Genomic DNA, 24978 nt, shown 5'->3' on the forward strand with positions numbered 1-24978 from the left:
TTTTGCCCCCAAACAAATGAACAGTAGAGTGGTGAAGTTCACCCTGGTTTGCCCAGAGCCCCTGTCTGTGCATTCACCCGGCAAGGCTCGCTCTCCTGTCCCATCTCCTCAGAACCGTTGTCTACATCCACAGCTCCACCTCCCACTTCCTTTCCACCCACACTGGACAGAAAGTCCTCCCAGAAGTTAACCCAATGCGACCTTCCAGGCCTTGTCTTCCTTGATCTTCAGGAGTGGTGAGCGCAGCTGGCCAAGCAGCCAGTGGGCACGGGGGCCCAGGGATTCCACCGGGGTTTTCCCACATCAGTTGGCTCCAAGGTAATGACAGTGGGATGTTTATACAGCTCTTTTTTTTTCCCTTTCTTTTTTTTTTTTTCAGTTTGTTTCCTGACCAAAAGGTCAAATACCAAGCTGCCCTGTACAAAACCGGTCTCCTGACAACCATAGCAGAACCTACCATTTCCTTCCCTAATAATGTGGGACCCTTACAGCAGACCTGGTCCTGTAGTTGGGTGGGACCATAAAATGGGGGTGAGTTTGGGGGATGGGGATCCCCAGGGGAGTCTGAGATGGACCTGCCTGGGTAGGGGATGGGAATAGGAAATTCCCCACCCTTAAGTGGAGCCATAGAATTAGACTTGAGGCCTTAAATGTATACTTTAGGACATAATCATAGTCAAAACTAAAATCCCACCCAATGCTTTTGCACCGACTGGTTATTGATACTTGCTTACTCAAGAGAATTCAGTTATGGGGAATAAAGAAAACAAGTTAACATTTACTACGTTATTATTTCTCAAAACAACCTATGAGGTAGGTGCTATTAAGAGAAAATGCTGCTTAGAGAGATGGTCCAAGATATTGCAGTGCCAAATGCAGGGTGGAGGGAAAGGGGCAGCCTTGGGGGTGGGGGGGCGGGGGGCTGGCCTTCCTCGCTGACCCTGTTACCTGGTGCGACTTGACGCTCCTGGTGCAGGACATCATAACTTCTCCAGCTGTACTGAGGGGCTGGGGAGCCCTCCTTTGATTGGCAGGTCAGCTGGATGTTGTTCCCAATCACAGTGTCTCCCTCGATGCTGCAGTCTGGCTTGGAGGGTGGCACTGTGTAGGGGAGGAGCCAAAGAGAAGCCATGAATTAGTTGGGGCTTGGTGATACCCACCCCCCACCCCAAACACACACACAAACACACATACTGCCTTGTTTGTTTACAGGCAGAGAAATGTAGAGACCATTCTTAGCTCACAGGCCATATAAAACAGTCTGAAGCCTGGATTTGGCTGTAGTTTGCCTACCCTTGGTTTCAATGAAAGCCTCTCTCTCTGAAGCCCTTCAATGCTAACTTCTTAGGAATGTTCCCTTCACTTAAGCATTACCGTCTTCCTGTGCTTTGCTGGTAAAATGCAATTGCCACAAGTGACTGGGTGATAGGAGAGACCCCTGGTGGTAGCAGGGTTATGTGCGGGGTGGAGAATGAGGGCTGAGGGGATGGAGGGGCCAGAAGGAGCAGACACAAGAAAAGGAAAGGCCAGAGAAAGGAGGTTACCAAAACCAGCTGGCCACCCTCAACTCACAAGCCTAACCTGATCTCCCAGAATTCCTGAAGACCTTAAGCCAGGGTCTTTCCCTCAGCACTGTTAGTTAACATACCGCTGTATAGAGTGGTTTGTCCTACAAAACCTGTTGGGCACCTACTGTATGCCTGTCATTGCTGGGCATGGGGATGACATAGTGAGTGAGTTTTCATGTTCAAGGAGTCCAGTGGGGGCAATAGACAAGTAATCAAACAAGGACCAGGCAGGAGGCAAGGATGCTGAGACAGGACAGGCACGACAAGGGACACTGACCCAATCACAAAGCCATTAGTAGACGTGACTGGGGGAGGGGGGCGGTCAGAGAAAGAGAGGGGAGGGCACTCCAGGCAGAAGGAGCAGCCTGTGCAAAGGCCCTGAGGCAAGAAGCATCGAGTATGCCTGGGACTTCAGGTCGTGTCCTTGAGGGTGGGAAGAGGAGGACACCCGGTAGAGAGGACTATTACTGGAATTCCCCAGTGGCAGGCTTGTCCCTCCTGCTTCTTTCTTTATGTGCCCCCTTGGATGGCTTTCTTGCCCCAGTAGATAGCGCTGCCCTTTCTACAATCTAGACTGCACAGGTGCATGGTCACTGGGCATGGCGGGTGAATTCCAATCTCTGTTTGGCCCAGAGTTGCCAGGAGAAGCTACCCAGGATGCATCTCTCCCCTCTAGCGCCACAGCCCATGATATTTCCTCTCTGACACTGGCGGTGGTGGCTGGGTGTGCCCCACGTCTCCTGCTATCTTAGTGAGGGCCAGCCAGGCATGGGGTGAGCGTGGGGCAAATCAGAGGCATTTCCTACTGCCACCCCCAATCGGACAGTCCCTAAACCTAAAAGGCCCCAGGTTCAAGGACAGGACTCAGGTATCCAGGCCCAGACCCATAGGACTGAAGCAGCCTGGGAAGGGAGAGGCTGCTACCCGCGGGCCACTCTCACAAGCTGCCCTCCCGTCCTCCCTGCTGACCCAGCAAGCAGGCACCTGGGGGACAGAGAAAGTGAGCATCACTTCCGAGGAGACCCGAACCAGGTCAGGGTTGCTAAGCCAAGCTTTATCTCTTGAGCTCTCCAGAGGGACAGGAATATCCCTCCCCACCGATCAAAACTGTCACCTTTGTTTTCCAGGTACGCCTTTACCAGGAAGCTAAGCCTTTATTCCACAAAAAGAGAGCTGGCCACAAATATAATACCACCTTCGAAGTCTCACGTTGACTCAGAGTCATGCTAAATGTGTATGACTGGTAGCCAAGCCTTTCCACAACCGGGTTTCTTTGTAATACAAGCCAAAAAGGAGAGAGAAGGGACTGGGGCAAGCGAGCACCTAGAGAAACACAGAAAACCATGCTGAACATATCCGAAGACTAGCTTTTTTTTTTTTTTTTTAATACCAATAGCTGCCATTTGCCAGTAGGTAGTGGGTTTTTTTGTTTTGTTTTTAATATTTATTTATTTATTTGGCTGTACGGGGTCTCAGTTGTGGCATGCTAGTTGCCGGCATGCAAACTTGGTTGTGGCCTGTGGGATCTAGTTCCCCGACCAGGGATCAAACCCCGGCCCTCTCCATCGGGAGCGTGGAGTCTTAGCCACTGGACCACCAGGGAAGTCCCAAGACTAGCTTTCTTATACCACCATTTACTGAGGGAAAATTATTAAAAGCAAACCCTTAATCCACTCCGAGGCAGCAGTAGAGATAATGGCAAACAAGGGACCAACCATCTCCTAAGAGACCCACCTAACGGAGGAATGTATCAGGGTCCTTTCCCAGGGCCCTTAACCTCGGCCCCCAAACTGCCTTCCCGGGTCACCTCATCCTAGGCACCCCCAGCCCTCGCTCAGTTCAGACCCCTCCCTGAAGCTCCCCTCCTCAGTCCCCACCATCAAGAACAGCTAGGACCTTGAATCAGACAGATCTAGTTCAGACTGCCCTTCCACCCGCTGCGGGGGGGTGTGAGACCCGCGGGGACTCCTGTGGATCTCGGATTCTCAGTTGGCGCGTCCCACCTCGCAAAACAGAATGCAGATACTACCTGAATATTTATAGAGGGCGGAGTGACGGGAGGGAGCCGGGGACCCTGTGGGTTCCCAGGCCTCTCCAAAGCCTGCGACTCCCGCCGCAGACGTCAGGGGGCGCCAGAGGCCGGGAAGACGACCCATCCTGCCCGGCGGCGCCAGGTTCCAGGTACCCGGGCCAGGTGGTTTCCCCGCGGTGACCAAGAGGGCGCGCGCTCCCCCTCGGTCCGGAAGCTCCGTGTTCGCGTCAGTTTACTGTGAGGTCACGCAGCCCGAGTGGGTGGACCCACATAATTAAAGCCCTTCTGCCTAAAATTAGCCCAGCAGCAAAGCCATTCGGAAAGAAAACTTTAAAAAAAAAAGGATTTTTACTGGGTTTCTTAACATATAGTACCAAATTATCTTTTTTTAAAGCAAAACATTCTTTTCACCGAGTTGCATAATCTCGGATTAAATTTGTAGCCTTTGCCCTTCGAGTTAACTAATTCCTCTCTTAAAATGCAGCTGGCCCTGAGAGGGGAGGGGAAATGGGGATATTCACACCTGTTTGGGTTCCCGCTGCCTTCCCCGCAACCAGCTTGCTGTCAGAAGAAAATGGGAGCTATTTAAGGGAAGCCAGAAGGAGACAGAATTAGCCCGAGAAGGACCAGGTGGGTCAAAGTGAGGGACTCAGCTGCGGGTGAATCAGGGCAAGGGGAGGGATGGGAGTGGGGTGGGTGACGGAGCAGTGCAGAATACAGACGAGAAACAGGAGAAAATTACTCATTTTCCTGGCTGGGTAGTATCTCCCCCAGGAGCTAATGCAAATAAAATTAACCGCTATGCACACAAAACGGTTTGATGCAACATTAATTATAATAGCTTAAATTGGAAACAGCCTGAGTGTCCAGTCCAGGGACAGAGGGACTCTGCGTCCGCTTGCTGGAGTGGCATGAAGCTTAAAGAACAGTTAAGTGCTAAGACAGCAGGAAGTGTTAGGTGATGTGGAATGAAAAGAGAAAAATGCCAGTCGTGAAGCTACAAATTCAGTTACGTACATAAATAAGCATGTGGATAGGATCTGGAAGAAAACATGGAGAAATATAAAACCCAGTGATATAGGTGAATGTTTTTCTTTTTTTGTTTCTTCTTCTTTTTTTAAATTAGTATTTTTTTAAAGAGGCAAGGGATCACCAAACACAGCTATTTGTTTATTTGTGTTTGGACTAAGGTTGTTGTAGCCGGGGAATAAGAACAGGACAGCAGAGCAGAAATAGGCTTCTTTCTAACAACCTTCTGTGCATTAGATATTTTGACATAAGGAGCCCTCCACAAATAGGTAGTTCCCCTGATTCAATGGAGCCGGTAGAAAAACACATCATGGCACTCCACCTAGTCTGGGGCAACTAAAACACAGCTGTAAAAATGCTATAAGGGCTTCCCTGGTGGCGCAGTGGTTGAGAATCTGCCTGCCAATGCAGGGGACACGGGTTCGAGCCCTGGTCTGGGAAGATCCCACATGCCGCGGAGCAACTAGGCCCATGAGCCACAATTACTGAGCCTGCGCGTCTGGAGCCTGTGCTCCGCAACAAGAGGGGCCGCGATAGTGAGAGGCCCGCGCACCGCGATGAAGAGTGGCCCCCGCTTGCCGCAACTAGAGAAAGCCCTCGCACAGAAACGAAGACCCAACACAGCCATAAATAAATAAATAAATAAACCCAAAAAGTTAAAAAAAAAAAAAAAAGCTATAAGATGATAAAATGTGGTGGTGTCAGCCTTGTGCATGAGGTTAGGGGAGGATGTTCCTAAAGCTCTAAGACCATCAGAGCTCCCCATGAAAACCCTGAAATAAACATACATGCCCTCACAGGGTGGCAGAGCTTCAGTGTCCCAGACCCTAAGCTGAGACCCTCAGTGTGGAAGAGCAATTACAGAATCTCAGTTTTCAATGAGTGATGTTTCCAAGATGGGCATGCCCTGTGGACAAATGAAGGCAATGGGCACATCCAGGGCTAGCATTGCTCTGCCCCTTCAACCTTCTTTCGCTGGCATGGGCTCAGGAAGGGAAAAACACAAGTTAATGCTGTGACATGATTAAACATACTGGCAAGTCTACATCTGCCATAGAGTGAAAGAGAGAGTACACCGATAGGTAAACCTAGAAGAGTTTGGGAATCATCCAGAATTGGAAGGATTGCTGGTTGGGAATGGCAGACTTACAGGGTGGAACGGTGAAGAGCTTTGGATTTGATTTCCATCAAAGCTTGGACACTTTCTAGTGGTCATTTAACCTCTCAAGTCTCAGTGTTCCCTTCTATTAAATATGAGTGTTAATACCCACTTTCACAGATGTATTGCAAAGGTTAAATGAGATCATATCCATAAAGCACTTAGTGAGATGCCTGGCACATAGCAGGCCCTCAATAAATGATAGCTGTTATGATTGTGAATTTGTGTTATCTATAACAACTCTATACAGGCAAAGGTCATTGGAAGTTGATGGTAGTTTTCCCTCCATTTAAGAGGGATCCCTTTGGTTTTCAGAGCAGGAAGACCCAGAGAGATTGGCTATTTGGTTACATGGAATGGGTGCAGTTTCCTGCCCTCCTCCTATACAACTAAGTAAACACCTTAATCCTCATTTGGCCACAGAAAGTCTGGAATTCTATCATTAGAGATTCACCAATTTTGAAGGTCAGAAAATCTGATATACCATCTTCCTTAATATCATTAAAATGTCATTCCTTTGCAAATTAAAATGTAAACTGAATATAATTCCAACCAACTTTTTTTAACTAAGCAAAGTGATTTTAAAATTAATATGAAAGAATAAATGTGTAAAAACTGACAACAATTTTTGGAAAAGTTTAGTAAGAGAAGATAGTACACAGTGCCAGACCTTAAAAGCCAACTACACAAATACTGATAACTCTAAATATATATGTGTGTGTGTGTGTGTATGTGTCTGTGTGTCCGTGCGTCTGTATGTCTGTGTATCTCAACACTGACTACAGACAACAGACATACTGCAATCAAAAGCAAATGATATTGGCATAGGAATAATCAAAAGGAAAATAAATAAAATAAGGAGTAAAAAACAGCCATGTATATGTAAGAACTTAATATGTGACAAAGCTGGGATTCCAGTGGGAAAATAGTTGTTTCTTTGATATAACAAACGATGCTGATGTAATTGGCTATCCATTCGGAAGAAAACAAAGACCCTTAGAATCCTATGTTTAAAAATAAATTCCAGATAAAACAAAATCTAAGGATAAAAAATAAGACTTACAGACATAAGAAAAAAAATTAAGTTCATTTTTATAACCTCAAAGGTGGTAGTGGGAGACCTGTGCAAGACAAGAGACCCTAAATCCATAACAGAAAACATCAACTGGATACAGAGGGGGCTTCTCCTGTGTCTCAGAATTTCCACTAAAACCTTCAGGTTGAGGCTCTGAATGGTAAGTACTGAGGAGAGGCATGAGAAACATCCCAGTGACCTTCCCAAGAGCAAATCCTCTGATTAACAGTTACCCTCACCCAGAAGGCTAGAGATTCATCTGGGAGGAGATTTCTTTAAAGAGGATTCTCAGGAATAGGGATCCATGAGCATCTCCCCCCTTCTCTTAGGGGAAGGGAAGGAGGTATTTCCCCGCAACTCAGGCCCAGCCAGGGAGGAACCAAGAGAATCCCACATGGAGAATGGGGTTGTCTGCTGTTGAGAGCTGGCATCTCTCACTCCTGGCTGAGGTTCACTGAGGGACAGAAATCGGTAAGTCCCTGCAGCGCTACTCCTGGAGCGTGATGATGGAAGGGCTTTATAGATGTCCCTGGGTAGCTGAGGACAGACTATGGTGCGTGCCCCTTGCCCAGAGAAGCTGGCTGGAGCAGACTGCAATGGTCGGGTGAGGAGAGTGCAGCAGTGAGAGGGATCTGCCCTCCCTGATGCAAGCTTTAGGAGGGTAATGATGGAGGCTGATTCTTGTCATACTGAAGGGACTCGGTCCCAGAGAGCTGCTCGCTGGATCAAGGGGAGCCCAGAGTGTACAGCGGAGAGCAGGAGGGAGTTGCCATAAGCAGGGGAGGGTGGAAAAGGGTGGCGGATGTGAGAGTCTGGCCGGTGGGTGCGCACACTGCCTGTGTCAGGTGGATCCCTGGGGGGTGCTGAAGGACCCACTAATGCACCCCACAAAAGAAGCAGTAGTGGGATGTCTGCTATGATTGGGGTTAGCCAAGAGAAAATGGTAAGTGGCCTGGCTAGGTGAACATGGCCTTGCCTTTTTCCCTTTAACACTCCCTCCCTTGGCCATGACCTCAGAGGAGCCAGAAGTGGGGGTGGGAGGAGGTGGACTAAGGAGAGTAAGAAGACAGACCCAGCCCTTATTCCACTGCTGGGCCCCAAGATTTAGGGGGTCAACACAAAGTTAAGGAGAGGTGTGAAGCTTATTGGATGTTAAATTAAAATACTGACTTGGACTGAACTGATTTTTTTTTCACCTAGCAAATTAACAAAATTTACAAAACTTAAAAAGATTGATAATATTCAGTACTGGTAAGAATATAGGAAAACAGACATGATCACATAATGCTCATGACAGTAGTAGTTGCTTTGGGGAAAAGTAATTTGCCGGTATGGAGTAACGTTTAATGAAGGCATAGTCCTTGACCTAGAAATTCTACTTTTTTAAATTCGTATTTCCTTGATGCCTAATGATGTTAAGCAATAGAAATCCTTCTTTTAAGAATCTATCCAATAGAAACAAAGATAACACAGTGAAAGAATACATACATATATATATATATATATATATATATATATATATATATATATATATATATAGTCAGTATTGTTGGTACAAAAAAAAAAAAATGGAAACAGCCTGAGAATGCTCATCAGTATGGGACACTGGAATAATCATAGTACATCCATGCACGGCAATGTATTCTATTAATAGGTAGATTTGTATGCATTGATCTGGAGAAATGTGCATGAAATATTAAGAAAAAGTTACAGAATAATCTTTAAAATATGATGTCATTTTTTTAAAGAAAAGTAAAGAAACAAAAAGGAAGTGTGTGTGTGTTGAAAAGAGAAGAGAAGAGTGTGGAAGAATACACACAAGTACTAGCCTTGGCCACCTTGTTAGTAGTAGGGTGCAAGGAGGAGGTTATTCTTTATTCAGGGCTTTATTGTTTGACTCACTACAATGATTCAAAAACCCAGGCAGCCACCTTATGTAATTAAAAATACAATCCCACTATGTAGTGTAAAGGGGAAAAAATGAAGGAAACATGATCCATTGCTTTGCTTTAAAGTATTGCTACCTCCCACAGTGGGGGCCATTTCTTAGAGCAGACACAGGCTGGGTGCTCACTAAAGTTTTTCCAGTAACTGTTTGACGTTGAGTCAGGTGTCTACTTTCTCTTGGCCTCATCTGCAAAATGAAGATACTAAGAGTAGGTGATTGTTCAATTATTCCAAAACTATAAACTCCAATAATAAGCTAGTTGTGTAGAAAGAATGTTATCACGGGACATATTTCAGAAGCAGTAGAACCTGATCAATGGTGTGTTGGAGCGGAGGGGTGGGGAGATGGTGGTGTGAAGGGCTTCTACTGCTGAGCTGAATTTAGGGCTGGGAAAGATGCCTGACCTGTAAGAGAGTCATTATTTGGCCCCCAGCATCAAAGCAAGGCAGTGAGAGTCTTTACAGTAGGATCTAGGATTTCCCCTTTTCTTCTGTTTAGTAAGTTTGGCATGAAAGAGGCGGGAGCTGGTGTGAAGGAAAGAGCACTGGACAGAGCAGGGACAGACTCTCCAAGGCTGAGCCCCAGGGACCACTCCAAATCAGCCCTGACCTTGGCCCTGGGGAGCTGTCTGCCCAGACAGAAGAGTATTTGGTTCCAGGGGGAGGAGCAGCACTCCACCCCCCCAGACGGATGGGGCGAGGGGAGGAGTCTTAGCTCCTGGTCAGGCATTGCTCCCTGGCTTTACCTTACCACCAGGGTGCCCTGCTCCTCGCACTGCCCCTCTTCCTACCACCCCAGGAAGGAGAAGGAGACACTCACCCAGGACCAAGAGGCGGACGCGTGACTTGGAGACGCCATCCAGGTCCAAGAGCAGCGAGACGGAGCACTCGTACGTGCCGTTGTCATCCATGGTCAACCGGTCAATGGTGATGGAGGCGTCTGACTGCTCGACGTTGCTCGATACATTGACACGGTTCTCATAAAGTTCACCGTAGATGTAGGTTTTGGTCGAAAATGTCCAGATGAGCACCCTTTCCTGTGAGGAAGAAGAAATACCACTTGGTCTTCAGCCTAAGGCCGTGGCGTGATGCTTCAGGCTGTCCTGACTACCCTCATCCACCATTCCCAGGCCCAGGTGCACTGACACACCAACCCTGCAGAACAAAGAGCTCTATGCATGGTGTCCATTTGTGGATTCCTCTTATGATGTATATATATGTTTTTAGTGAAAATATTGAAAGCCTGGGGCAGGTAGGCAGTTCATACCAGAGGAGCACGTGTGAGTGAGGCTTTCACCTCTTGTAACCTCTGGCACCTCTTACCCGTTCCATTTTAGTTCATTGTCTGTTCTCAGACATTCAGTCAACCAATATTTATTGAACACCTACTGTGTGCAGGCATTGTGCTAGGTAGCCATCATTGGCTTCCAAGCCCCCTTTATTCATTTGACTCTCGCCTTTGGAATTTGTTTATTCATTGATATACTTATCATTTATCAAACAGAACATGGTACTAGCTAAGATCACTACTTTTGAACCAGACTGCCTCAATTCAAATCCCAGTTCTGCCACTTACTAGTTCTATGACCTTGAGCAAAATGCTGACCTCTCTATGACTCCATTTCTTCATCTACAAAGTGGAGATAATGATAATAACACTTGTATCATAGGATTTTTGTGAGAGTTAAAGTAGATAATATATGCAAAGCAGATGGCATCGAGCCATGGGTAAATGAGTAGAGAAGTGGCAAGTCCCCAAGTTACTTCATTTGGAAAGGTCAGAGAGAGGTCAGAGAGATACGAGCAAAAGCCAAGACGAGGCTACCAGAGAGCCAAGGGAGGGAGATTCCAAGATAGGAAAGTGGTTGATAGTTGGAAAAGCTAGGGAGAAATGACATAAGATGAGGACTGAATCAGCGCACTGAATTTAACAAAAGAGAAGCTGCTGGTGATTTCGGTGGAGCATTAGGGGGGCAAGGCAGACCATGCCGGGCAGGGAAGAGAGTGTGGAGACATAGTGTCAGGTCTGATGCCTGGGCATGCTCTTTATGCAAATCAGGAAAAGGTGCTCTAGTTGTTGGACAGACACACCTTTGCCAAGCTAATGGCGGTCAGGCGCCCTGGGCTGGGTACCCAAGTGCATAATCTGCCCAACCACATGCAACAACCCTGGTAGGGGCAGATAACTCAGGAAGCTTGGCTGAGATGGGGAGGAGCAACAAGGTCGGCAATGAAGACCTGTCTTGGGCTGTGGACCCATCTGTGGATGCTGGTCTGTCCCAGCTCAGTTCTTTTCTGACCTACTGGCTCTGCCAAGGACTCTTCATGCCCCAACCCTCCTCCCAATCACAGCTATCCTAAGGCTTCCCCCTTCTGGGATCTCCCCCAGGTCACCCCCCAACCCTTGCTAGGACCTGTCACAATAATCTCCTTGAGGGCATAGGTTAAATCCCTTTCTCTGCACCCTTGCTTGCTCTCAACAGGATTGCCTCAAATCCTTTAGGAAGTGAGGGATCCATCAGTCAACAAAAGATCTTTAGTATTTATCTCAGCACTCAGAAGCGTGCCTGCCAGAGACCTAATGTCTTGTTTGCTGAATACATGTGACGGTGAAAGAACGTGTCTTCAGTTTCTACAAGCTAAAGGCAGCAGCTGACCTCTCTAGGTTTTTTCCTGGGGTTCTGGAAACAGATAGGACATGTGCTCTGTCCCATCAGGGTGCCTTGGGCAACAGACAAGAAGGTGCCTTAGGCCAAGATTTGCTCTCCTTTCTCATCGGCCCTGCTGCTCTAGGACTTGGGTGTCCTGGGTTCCCCTTTCTTTTCTGTCAGGGAAAAAGCTAAATGCTTTCACTCTGAGTAGTTGGGGATCTAATGCCAGGCATGTGTGCATTTTAAAAGTAGAACCCACTTTAAAACTTATGAATAGGGACCTCCCTGGCAGTCCAGTGGCTAAGACTCCATGCTTCCACTGCATGGGGCATGGGTTCCATCCCACTGGAGGGAACTAAGATCCCACATGCTGCACACGTGGCCAAAAAAAAAAAAAAACTATGAATAGATGTTCCTCTTCTTACAGTTAAAGAAATGTGAATTTGATCAATAATGAGATACTTTTTCACTCATCAAATTGACGAATATCAAATAGTTTGAGACTACTCTGTGTTACAGAAATAGGTGCCTACACTGTTGTTGGTGAACATGAAGATTGGTCTGACATCCAAGGAAAGTAATTTGACATTATTTATCTAAATTTTAAATTCACATAGCCTTTGAACCAGAAGTTCATTTTTAATAATTTATCTTATATATAAATATATATTTATAAATAATTACAATAATATTTAAAATATACCTAGAGACATATATATAAGGATATTTATTGCAGCATTATTTGTAGCAGCAAAATATAGGGAACAAACCTAATGTCCATCATTGGTACATATAGAGCATTCATAAAATGTGATAATGCAAATATTTAAAAAAGAATGAGATAGATATAAATGTACTGACATATGGAAAGAGTTCCAAGGTATATTAAGAGGAAGAAAAGCCAAGTGGAGGACAGTATGCATGTAGTTTATATAAACATATATATTCATATACATATATGTAAATATATGTCTATGTTTGTGTGTGATTGGTATACATGTGGAGCATCTATGGAAGTCCACCCCCAAATCTGGTAATAGTGGTTGCCTTTGGTGAGGGGAATAGGGAACTGGGATTCTAGGGTCAAAAGTAGATGGATTTTCATGTGTGTGAATATATACATTCACATTTTCTTGAATTGGCATAAAGAATCATTGGAAGGATACACAAGAAGCTAAATCTTAGCCAAAAGTGATATTCACAATACTGAATGATTGTAGCAGAGATACCAATCAATCAGAATAAATGCTGGCCCCAAAGAACCAGTACCAGTGAAAATTAGCCTTGCTGGGGAGGACGGGGAGATAGAAGGATTAGGGGATGGAAACTGGGTAGATGGGACAAGAGGGGCAGGCGTAGGAATGAGACTTCTCAATGTGCACTTTCATGATGTTTTAATTTTTGAACCATGGGATTACTATCTATTCCAAAACAGAAAATAAAATCTTCCCATAGTCCCCAAAAGAACCCAAACAGGAAAAAACTATAACAAAATTTGGCCTCAAGGGAGAGCGCTATGCTAATCAAAAGGAATGATATAGTTTACGTCATCTGAGACTGACCAACAGAAAGATGTTTTGGGGAAGGTGACTCTTTCACACTAGAGGTGGCATAATACGGCCCTCCCCGGGTCCAACATTCACTGCTCCCTCCCCACCCATCCCAGCCTGGGCGCTAACTAGGTTTATTCTGCCTAACATTTATTGAATGGCTTTGTAGTGTTTATCCTCCAAGGGGTCATGGTCAGGTGGTACTCATGATGCTCCCAACTTTTTAAAGATCCTTACCGTATGACTCCTTAGAAGCTTGTCCCATTGGATAAATCCTTCTCGGTCGAGGGAGGAAGATTGGTAGGTGCATGGAAGGGTAACGCTCTTTCCCCGAGCAGCCCGAAGAACATCCTTTGGGGTTTCCACAGAGATGGCGTGGACAGTCACCCAGACTGGAAAGAAAGTGGGAAGTAACTGACATGGGCATTCATACTCATTGCCCACTCGACCTCAGAGGGAATGGCCAGTGACGCTCTTCCAGCCACAGCTAGACACACTACAACTGAGATCTCGGCCACGGCACGCCAGCTGTTCTCCTCCAGGCCCGGGGTGAAGACAAACACGTGTACCTTGGTTCACCCTGTCCCCATCCCACAGCATCTCAACAAAGTTAACTGCGTTGTGTGATGGGTAAAAGCCTGGCTTTGCACCTCAGCCCCACCTCTTACACACTGTGTAAACTTTTGTCAGCCTCAGTTCTCATCTATAAAAAGGGACACTAATATTCTCAGAGCTGTTGGGAGAATTAAGCGAGATAATATGTATAAATGCTTTGCTTAATGCCTGGCACATAGAGCGCTCTCAATAAATATTTCCCACTGTCTTTTTTGTTGTGATGATGATGATTTATTCATTTATTTAGCAAATATTTATGGAGTGCTTAAATATGGTAAGAAAGTTGATGAATAAGATTAAGTCAAGGTAAAGAGAGAGAGGGTTCTCCCAGGGGAATTTATTCTATATAAGTTTATCAGAAAAAAGATGAGAAAAAGAGTGTGGCCACATCAGTATCTCTCATCACATACATTCTTCTTACCATGTGACTTTGACTCTCCTCCGTCAAGAGGTAGGGTCTATGTCCCCACCCCTTGAATCTGGGTGGACCTATGACTACAGTGTGAGTGACGCCCATTTGGCAGAAGCTCTAGTAAATGGATTTCCTTCCTATATAGTCTGGATACCCTTTAAACTGCTGATTTTTATGCTGTTTCCCAGGGTGGGCAATTTCGTACTCAGGCCCATCAGCAATATCCCTCCTTACTGCAGGTTGCTGTGTTGGGGATTGGGTTCCCATGGATACAACATCTCTGTCTTTCCTACCCATTTCTATGTTGTCCTTCTATGTGCAGTAGCTGTTTAATCAGCCCTCAGATCTTCCTCAGGAGGAATTGCTCTATATGTAGGTGTAGATTCGGTGTGTCTGTGGGAGGAGGTGAGCTCAGGGTCTTTCTATGCAGCTATCTTGGGCCACTCCTGTGCCAGTCCATATTTAGTACACAACTTCTCTATGGCCATTGCAGGAAGTAGCATAGCATTGAGTTTAAATGCACAGGCTCCAGAGCTAGAATGCGTCCATTGGAATTCCAGTTCCTTTATATACTAAATGCATAACCTTGAGCAGTTTACGTAAGCTCTCTGTGCCAGGGTCCTCACTTGAAAAATGGGTTGTTTGAAGATTAAATAACATGAAATGTGTACTTTGTTTACAATGATTCCTGACCCATAATCGGTGCTCAACATATGACAGTTACATTATATATATGTGTGTTCAATATATTCTCTTTATATATGTTCATATCAAATAACTTCCACTTTCTCATCCCATAGTCTTTTGTTGAGGCACATCCTTAGTTAGAAGTTAATCACAAGAGATAACCTCCTACCACCACCATGGGTGAACTATCATAAAGGAATAATAATTACTAATGATTATAACTAAAGAATAGATCAATTTTAGAGACCACTACAAAAGGGAGTAAAAGTCATTTTATGTTAATTTGTGAGGGAAGAGATTGAAATGAATGGATGAGAAAGAACTCATAAAGAAAAGGAAAAAATCTCGAACAAGTATAGAGCACTATTTAAATGCTATTTGTAAACCTGAGAAGGATCTTTAAAGGCTGATCTGGTGCCCTGAGACACACTTACATTTTCCATAATCCTAGATGAGAATTTATCCTATGTTTAAGACCTTCACGCCAACAGCCATCACTGTAAATCCTCCACAGCTAATCAAATCCTTCTCACTGATTCAGTCAGTATCCTCTTTTTTTGACATCACTGGCAGCAAAGACATCTGGCTTAACTTCTCAATAATTTCCCATCATAAGCTCAGAGGATTCTGATGTTTGCAATCACCAACTTTCTCACCCGCAGTTCTGTAATAAACTGTAATAAACCCAGTTCCTTTCACCTCTTTCTATAGGCTTACTGTTTATTAGCTCTGTGGCCCTTGTTTTTCTGTTCTGTGGAATCTTTGCATCCTACTCAGTGGATGAGACAAAAGTACCAGGTGGGACATCTAATCCATCATCAGAAAACTAGGAAGTGGAGAAGTTTGCTTCTAGAGCCTTCCAACAACCTCCCTTTCTACTTGTTTGTACAGATCTACACTGGGTATCTTCTTTCCAGTTGCCAGAACCCACCCTCTCCCCAGTAGTTGCAGTTCTCCCATCCTGTTGCTGCCAACAGCTGTGTCCCTCATGCTCCAGAGGTATTCTTTCTTTCCTGCTCCCTCCCCACTCTCCTTTTTTTCTCAAGGCTGAGTTCTTCTGATATTCATGAAGACCATCCATCTGATAAGCTAATTCACTATAAGGTGTTAAAAACAAATAGTTCAGTGATGTGTTAACCTTCCCAACGGTATACAGATTGGAAGAGCAGGTGCTTTCACCTGCAAGGAAGGAATCAAAATCTCACAGCACAATAGGAGTTTGCTGAGGAAGAAATTTTAAGCACATACATTGTCCTAGAGAAAACGCCCAAAGGCTCTCAAGCAGAGTAGATGACTCTGTCCTTTGTGCCATGGGTACCACCCACGAGTACCTTCATCCTAGTACTCTCTCATGAGAGTTTACTACATATGGCAGAGTGGCCAAGAGCGCAAACGCTGGAGCCAAACTGCCCAGGCTGGCATCCTCATTCTTAGTTTTCCTAGCTGTGTAACCTTGCACAACTTAATTAACTTCTCTGTGCCTCAGTTTCCTCGACTATAAAATGAGGATAATAATATTATCTAACTCAAGGTTGTTGTGAGGGTTGGATGACAACATATTTAGCATGCACAACCTTCATCCTGGCACATAAGCAAGAACTATGCCAGCATTCTATATTGTCATATCCTTCTGCTCTGCTACACTGTTTTTCCTTCCTTTTCATATCCTCAGGGCTCAAAAAACTGCCTAACACATAGGAGATGCTCAAATAAGTGCTCTTGGACAGCACACTGAATGAGTTCTAGAGAACTTAAGTTTAAAAGATGGGTAGGATTTGCAACCAGAGAAACTTGGTTGAAGAACTTACCTTACACAGTGTTAGAAAATGTAAAAAAAAACAAAAAAAAAATTAAATAAAGAACAAAAGGAGCCCAGAGAGGGGATGCCAAGTCTGCAAGTGGCCCCAGATGGAAATGGGAAAGGTCATTTAACCTCCCTAAGTGGGTGGGGTGTGAAAATACAGCTTGAAGCCTCCAGCATTGCTTGTAAATAATTAAGGTTTGTTAAGAAGATAATAAAGTGTCTCTTGAGAGCTAACCAGAAAGCAATACATCCAAGGAGAATAATGAAGTGCTCGAAGGACTGGCGGCTTTAGGCGTACACAGCACATTATGGGAACCCTTGGGAAACTGGCAGGAATGCCTCCACTTAGCAAAATCCATTCGCTCAGAGAAACCACATTCTTAGTTAGGGAGGAGGTGCCCGAGGCCAGAAGGGACCCATCGCACCCCAGGACTAGGTACATGCTCTGACATTGAGAAAGCGCTGGTCTCTAGGGAAAGGGGTGCAGCTCACACACGCACGTGCATGTTGGTTTGTCCTGCCCCCCACAAGGTGGGAATGACTCCTGTAGGCTCTCAGACTGGCAGATGGGGGAGGAGGGATGGCGAGGTGGGGACGGGGGTTAGGACTCCATGGATGTTTGAGGAACTCTTTGTTCAACGTGGATCTTTAGGAATCTATGAATTCCAGTCAATTTAATGAATTTTTCCTAAAGCCCTAGTTTAGCGCAAGGCCCTGGGAAAATGATCCGAGGCATCTTCATGCCCTGCCTCCTCCAGGAATCCACCTGGACCATCCCAGCCCTTACTGGCTTCGCTGAAGCGCTTCAGGGAGCATGTACCCCCCACACACGTCATTCTCATGTCAGTGTGGGCCTATGTGTGTGGGCCGTGTCTCCTCATCATATGGCAGCTCCTTCCAGCAGGGTCTGTGTCTCAGACTTCTCTTGTACCCATCGCTTGCTAGTTCCCACCCCAAGGTATGTACACAGAGCTGGGTGCTAATAAGACTTTATTTATTGAGTGGTTCATGACACAGTCCCTGCCTAGGAAGCAGTTAGCCAGCATCACTGTCAGCCAGCATCCTAATAGAGCCTAATTAAGTGTTAAGTGCAAATGATAAGGAGTGAAGTGTAGGGGTTGGGTATGGGTGGGTGGAGAGGGGAGGGACCTGGAAGAAGGATTTTAATGGAAAGGCTTATTGAGGAGGTGGGACTTGAAATAGCCCCCAAGGGATTCAATTCATTATGTTGAACTTGTGCATAGAAGAGAGTAAAGCAGGATGCAAAACTGTACATGCAACAGTATCCCACTTCCACATAGTCACAGAGAGGAAGCAAATTTTTAGAAGAAAAAATACCAAATACAGAATTAATACCAGTTATCTCTGGATTCTGGGATGATGGGTTTCTTCTTTGTGTATTTTTATTTTCCAAATGTTCTGCAGCAGACATGCGGTACTCTTGTAACCATAAAGCCATGTTACAGTTTTATATGTCAAGCAGGAAGTGAGGAAGTAGAGAGGTGAGGGCAGCTTATTTTGTCAAGGAGCTCACGTAACATGGGGAGATGGGAAAGCTGGAGCCAGAGGGCTATGAAAGATCTTGAGAAGGTTTCTTTCGTCCCCTCTGGGATGGAAGATGGAGAGACTTAAGCAGGCTCCTAGGTTATAGGGATGGAACTCCCAGAAAGGAAGAGACTGAAAATAGAGGAGAAGCCAGGTGGAGCCAGACCCCCGGCTGGGTGGGGAAGGGCATAGGTGGAGGACTCGCCTTGCCCACAGCAAGAGTCACCTGTTCCCTTGTGTACAGAGGTAGAGAGGAGTCGGTGGGCAGGTGTGGAGCACTGAGCTCTGACTGGGGGCCCTGCCCTCCACATTTTATGCCTCCCTCCCAGTGAACTTTGTGACAGTCCTAAGTGGGAGCGTCTGTCTGTCACCATGTTCTGCCCATGCCAGGTGTTTATGGCATCCCTGACTCACCAGGGCAGAGAACGAGGAAGCAGCCCAAAGGTCCCTTGGTGGCAGGGGAGGAAGGTACCTCAGGAAGGAGGTGGGTGCCAAGTGGGACAGTTGGTGCCCTGGGCAGAGAGGGCTGCTCCAGGGACAGAGCGATCTGGGAACAGAGACAAGCCCAGCAGGCAGGGAGGACATGGAGACAAAACCTGAGTGCTGCCAAGGTGGGGTAGTTTGAGAAGCCACTAAACTTTACCTCCAAGTCAAATATGTCCTCCACTGGCTGTCTCAATACTGAAATGCCCGCTGCTGAGTGAAGGTGCTGAAGTCCCTGCTAAAACACAGGTGCCATCGGGGAGGGAGGGAAGACACGGTGAGTGACTCTCTTCCTTTAACACGCAGGGCAAATCCATTTCCTTAATTAGCCCCTCTCATCCATCCACCCCTAGAAACGATGGGTAATGTTGATAGAAACAAATGCAATTAGGAAATTGAGGCTTGGAGAGAAGCAGGACAGAGTAAGAAGGAAGGAAAGAGAGACAGGATAGGAGACACTGAGAGTAAACCAGCTTGCTGCCTGGTGAGGATCAAAAGGGTAGGTACTCATTCATTAACACCCACCCAGCAAATGGCTGCTGGATGCCCCTGTTCCAGGGACTCTGACAGGCTCTGGGGACAAAAGGGCAAGCAGAGACAGACACAGTTCCTGCGTTCGTGGTGTCTGATCCTCTGCGTGAGTCAAATGATAATAAATCCATAATCACAGAGGCAAATGTAAAACCACCATGGTAACAAGTGGTACACATTCAATGACAGGATATAACAGAGGATTTGGGGAGGAGGAGAGGTCGTCCTTAGGAAGGGCCTTTTGAGTTGACATTGGAGGATGAGCAGGAGGGAACCACAAGAAAACAGGGGAAGAGGTGAGTGGGGGAGAGAAGTGCACTGTGCAGAGGTCAGGGCACAGGAGAAGGTGGGCCACGTTCCAGAAACTAAAACAAGCCAGTGTGTAGAGATGGAACCAAAGGGGTGGTTTGGGGGGGGGGGTTGTGATTCCCCCTGTGTGATATCCTTTAGCCTCCCATGATGACTCCAAATAAACACAGAGGCCAAGTACAAACATCACACTTGTGCCATCAGGGAAGTTTAGGACAAATTTCACTATCTGCCAAACTTCACCCCTCAAGGTTCTCCTACAAAGCAATTCCGAAATTATACCACTCCCAGTGCAGCCAGAAATATGGGGTGGGCCCAAGTCTAAGAGGCCATGACAGCAATTTAAGTCTTTTTTTTTTTTTTTTTTTTTTGCTATCTACAATCTATGATTTATTTCAAGCAGTTCTTTTGAGTATGAGTGTTCTTTTTTTTGGACTTTCTATAAGGGATACACTTTATTTATTTATTTTTTAACATCTTTATTGGAGTATAATTGCTTTACAATGGTGTTTTAGTTCCTGCTTTATAACACAGTGAATCAGCTATACATACACAGAGAATTCTTTCTTGCATCAAATGAGTGAGCACTCAAAGGAGGGAGAGAGAAAAGGTACTCGTCAGTTAGAAAATCACTGATGTCTATCTTTCTATAATTAAATTAGGAGAAAAATGAAGAACCCACTGGTAGCAGGAAGAAGCAAGAGTCCTCTAGAGTCTGGCATTTGGTGAGCTAGATATTCAGTTACTGTGGATTTCCACTGTTTTTCCCCAGGCAGAACATAGGCAGAGACTTGGGAACGCAGGTGCATGAAGCCAGATTAGGCTTACATTCCATAACTATGTTGCTTGCAGGGCTATTGTTACTATACTAGATGGCTGTGCCCCAGAGAAATGGGGTGCTGGTCTGTTTCCACAAATCTTTATCCCAGTCTTCATCGCAAGGAGGGCACTGCCAAGTGCTCTCAGCCAGTCTCTTGTCTAAGTTTCCTGGTTTGGTTGACAACATCCTGCTCAATACAACTTTTGTTATCACAATTTGAGTATGATGATTGATTTCAGCCCAAGGAATATGGTGAGGAGCATAAAGGGACAAGTAGCCAATTTGCAACATCAGCACAATTTGTAAGTTTCTTCCAATTTGGAAATGAAGGAGGCGAATCCAAGGGCACACTCCAAACACAGAGCCCTCCCCAGTGGCCTTCGCCCCAAGGCCGTGTCCCAGCAACGCTCACTTCCGGTCCCGGATGTTGGGGGCAGGGTACCCACTTCCTGTGCCCGGCAGTCTCTGTTCTGGTCAGACCGTGGGGCTAGGGGCTCGGCTGTGGGCGTCGTGGTCGCCACCCTCTACGGGCCCCCTTCTCCAGCCCTTCCCACTCCTCAGTGCCCCCCTCCACGGGCCCATCCTCATTTAGTCTCTCCTCCTCTGGCCCCCAGAATGCTAGTGGTCTTGCGGGAGTGGGACTTGGGCTGCCTTCCCTGGGCTTTTAGGAGGCCGTCTTAGAAAAGAGAACCAGGGCTTAGAAATGGAAACTGGGGGAGGCAGTGGGGCTGGTTAGAGGTCAGATGTTGGTTGGAAAGAAGCCTTATTTGGAGAAGTTGTCCAGGTAGAAAGTTAAGTTAGATTTGGAGGGGAGAGAAAGGAAAATTATAAAGGAGATAATTGAGCAGAACAGCCCCCCGAAAACCAATCACCAAGGACAAGAATCTAGTTGTTTATGTTTAGCACACGTTGTAGAGTCTCACAATTTAAAGGTCAGTAGTAGTATCTGAGAATGCTTGGTAAGATGGATGCCCTAGTTGGATTAAAGGGAGTTTTAGATTTGAGGAGAGAACTCAATGAAAAGAGTTGGAGAGGAAAAGAGGACCGGAAAGTTATAACTTGATAGTAGAAAACCAAACATATATTGTGAGCCCTTGTTCTGGAAACTATGATACCAAGGGGGAAAAAAAAAAAAAAAGCATAAGCAGTAGTTCTTATCCCCAAGCTGCTTAGGAAAACAAGTCCAAAAGTGGGTGAAAGGTTAAATAGCAGTATAACAGAGGGTCAAAAAAGTGGTTGAGACCTCAAATTCAAATCAGGAAGAAATCATTGGGGCCCAAAGTTACCTAGGAAGGCTTTATGGAGAGAAAGGACTCGTGATTTTTTAAGGTTAGACAGAAAGGAAGGTGTTGACACGACAGGTAGGTCTGATGATAATATTTTTCCAGACCAAGAAGTTCAGGATGTGATATGACAAACATTTTTGTAATGTTCAAGGTGTAAAGGTATAGGAGGCAGTCTAGGTGCTGAAATATTGGGATTTGGGGGAACATTTCAGTGGTTTATAGAGCCTAAACGTGACTTAGGAGAATCTATCCTCGCGATATGAGTCTTATCCTAACAGTAATGGGAAATCACTGAAGAGCTTTGAGTAAGGGTAGCGACATGGTCATAATTTCATTTGAAAAGATCAGTTTGGCTTCAGGGTGGACAGCAGATAGGAGAAGGGATAAAACAGGCTCCCAAAGCCAGTCGGAGGCTATGGAAGTAGCTTAGGAGAGGCAGCTTACATCGGTGAGGTGGCAGAGGAAACAGAGAAAGATGAACAGACTCAAGAGATGTTGGAGGGCTAAAATCATCAGGACATAGTGATGACTTGAATTTGTAGCTGAAGGAGAAGGAGCTGTTAAGGGTGATATGGTGGCATCAAAATATGGTCCCAAAATACTTTGAAATTCCTCTGGTTACCAGGGGGTAAGGGTGGGGGGAGGCATAAATTGGAAGATTGGGATTGACATATACACACTACTATGTATAAAATGGATAATAAGGACCTACTGTATAGCACAGGGAACTCTACTCAATACTCCGTAATGGCCTATATGGGAAAAGAATCTAAAAAAGAGTGGATAAATGTATATGTATAACAGATTCACTTTGCTGTACACCTGAAACTAACACAACATTGTAAATCAACTATACCCCAATAAAAATTTTAAAATAAATAAATACATTAATAAATAAATAGGACTCATATCCCCTCCCTTGAGTCTGGGTTCTGTGGTTGCTTGATCAATAGAATATGGTGGAAGTATGGTAATAGATGCCGGATCAGTATCTGGGCCCAGACTTTAAGATACTGGCAGCTTCCACCTGCTGTCTCTCTAGATGTTTGCTCTTATAATCTAGCCACCATGCTGCGAGGAAGCCCAAACTTCCCTGTGGAGAAGTCCACAAAGAGAGGAACTGGAGTTAGCACCAACTTGCCAGCCAGTGAGCCAGCATTTTGGAAGTGGGTCTTCCAACCCCAGTCAACTCACTCCAGTTGATACTGCAGGGAACAGGGACTAGCTGTCCCTGCCAAGCCCCATCCAAGTTGCAGATTTGTGAGCAAAATAAATGTTTTTTATTATTGTCTTCAGTTACTAAGTTACCACTAAGTTAAGGGGTAGTTTATTACATAGGAATAGAAAACTGTAATGGATGACTGTTAGGTTTGTGGCTTTCATTCCTGGATGGATGGGGTGTCATTTACTGATGCAGAGATCACTGACGAAGGCCCAGATATGGGGACAAAGACCATGAGTTTTGTTTTCAGCTTGTGAGTTTGAACTGATTCTGAGATGTCTAAGTTGAGAAGTCATGCGGACTGTTGGATTTATGGGTCTATGGCTCAAGAGAGAGGTTGGGTTTGAAGACAGAAATTTGTGAGTCAATTGAAATGGGTGTCAGCTAAAGCTGTGGATGTGGATGTAGAAGGGGGTCTGAGTGGAGGGAGCTCTGACATTTCATGGTGGGCTGAGGAGCATGAAGTTGCAGAGAAGACATGAAAGGGTTGGGCCAGGAATGTCGGAGGATAACCAGGAGAGGGTGAGTCATGGGAACTGACGGAATAGAGTGTTTCAGGAAAGAAGGAGGAGGGGTTAGCAGGGTGAGGAACTGCCAGGAGTACAAGCACCTGCTGAGCCAGGCGCACTTTCCCCCAGGCTTCCTTCCTGCTGGCCAGCATCACAGTAAGCAGCGTTGCTGGGTCACCAAGAAGCCCTGGGATGGGACTCCGGAGGGCAAAAAGGCAAGATGAGGATCACAGCCATGCCCACGAACCAGTTCTTTCCTGGAGGCTTGTTTCTCAAACTGTAGTCCCTGCTGCAGCAGCAGCCTCACTTGGGAGCTTGTTAGAAATGCATCATCTCAGGACCTACTGAATCAGTCTGTACTTTGACAAGATCCCCAGATGACTTCTATGCACACGAAAATGTGAGAAGTTAGTACACCAATTTAGAGGCTGGGCATTAACTCAGGGAAGCAGTGAGATGGTGCAAAACTGAGCTGCAGGTCGCATGCAGAGTATCAGCCCTAGTCACAGAGATGGCTGTTCATTAAACCTATTTTTCCTCAAGGTCCAAAAGGCAACTCTGAACCTAGACTTTCACATCAGAGTCACCTGGGTAACTTTTCACAATCAGAGGGATGCCCAGATTCTGCCCCTCAGTATTCTGATTCAGAAGGTCTGGGGGAGGCTGGGCATTTGCACTTTTACTCCCCAGGTGATTGTGATGGGCAGTCTGGGTTGCCAGCCGTGCCCTAAACCATCACTCCTCCCCCTTTGCACACATACCCCTCCTAAGCTGACCATTCATTATGTCCTTCCCACTTCAAGGCTGGAGCTGTAACTGGAGCATTTTAATCCTGATTTCAGCTCTGACAGGAAGCCAGTGTGATTCCACAGGCACATGAGCCCTCCTGTGAGCACTGGCTTCTGACTTGTGCTCAGGCACCAGCAGGTCATGCCCAGGCTCCAGGTGGGAGCCAGGTCCTGGGGACTGGTGTGGCAACGGGGCTCACAACCGTGGAGCAGATGAAAGGCCAGGCTGCCCATCTTGTAGTGCACTTAACGGCTGATACCACTCTGGCTCTGGCCTGAATACCACCCTCTCGGGGTCAAGATGAACTGGGAACAAGGCCACTCTCTATCTGATTCTCATCAGATGTACATGTCTGAGGCTGAGCCCTGTAAACCTCACAGCCTGGGCCAGGTCACTGCGTGCACTTAGAAGTGCAAGTGGCACTGGGTCACACTCTGACAGGGAAGATACCAGGGAGCTCCCCGAACCTGTGTGACAAACAGGATCATGGCACATCAGAGTGGACAAGTCTAAGGCATGTAGGGAAAATTATCCTGCTGGGGACTGTGGCTCTAACAAAGGTCCCAAGGGGAAGGATTCTAAATGGCATGATCAACCTCAAAAGGACAAGAACTTGGAAACTTAGTTCCCATCAAAAACCTACCATGGATGAAGCATCCATGAGCTTATTGATATTTTTTTAGATGGGGGAGAAAAAAAATTTTTTTCTCATCTGGAATATTTTAGGATGATGGATTCCTTTATTTCTCAGTGAAAAGCAGTACTTTCCTACGTTTTTCAAATTTAAGCTTCGAGGTTTTCTCTAGCTGTAGGAAGATGGGGCTTTTTTGTTGTTGTTGTTGTTTTGTGCTTTTTATCAAGTCTTCAAAGATTTTAGGGACTCTGGGCAGAGCTTCTCAGAGACTTTTTCCCCCTGGTGGGCTCCTCTTTATGTATCTCTTTTCCTGCAGCTGTA

General features: G+C 45.9%; 1 protein-coding gene across 1 annotated transcript in view; it reads right to left on the bottom strand.

Moving 5' to 3' along the window:
• Positions 1–24978, bottom strand: part of GPA33 (glycoprotein A33) — a 44164-nt gene that overhangs the window by 14917 nt on the left and 4269 nt on the right. Inside the window, exons 2-4 of the mRNA XM_059903302.1 lie at positions 13249–13403; positions 9631–9847; positions 949–1101 (exon numbers count right to left, since the gene is read on the bottom strand). Coding sequence (XP_059759285.1) covers positions 949–1101; positions 9631–9847; positions 13249–13403 — 525 coding nt within the window. The remainder of the gene's footprint in view (positions 1–948; positions 1102–9630; positions 9848–13248; positions 13404–24978) is intronic.

The sequence above is a fragment of the Balaenoptera ricei genome, chromosome 1 (genome assembly GCF_028023285.1).
Source record: "Balaenoptera ricei isolate mBalRic1 chromosome 1, mBalRic1.hap2, whole genome shotgun sequence".
NCBI lineage: Eukaryota > Metazoa > Chordata > Mammalia > Artiodactyla > Balaenopteridae > Balaenoptera > Balaenoptera ricei.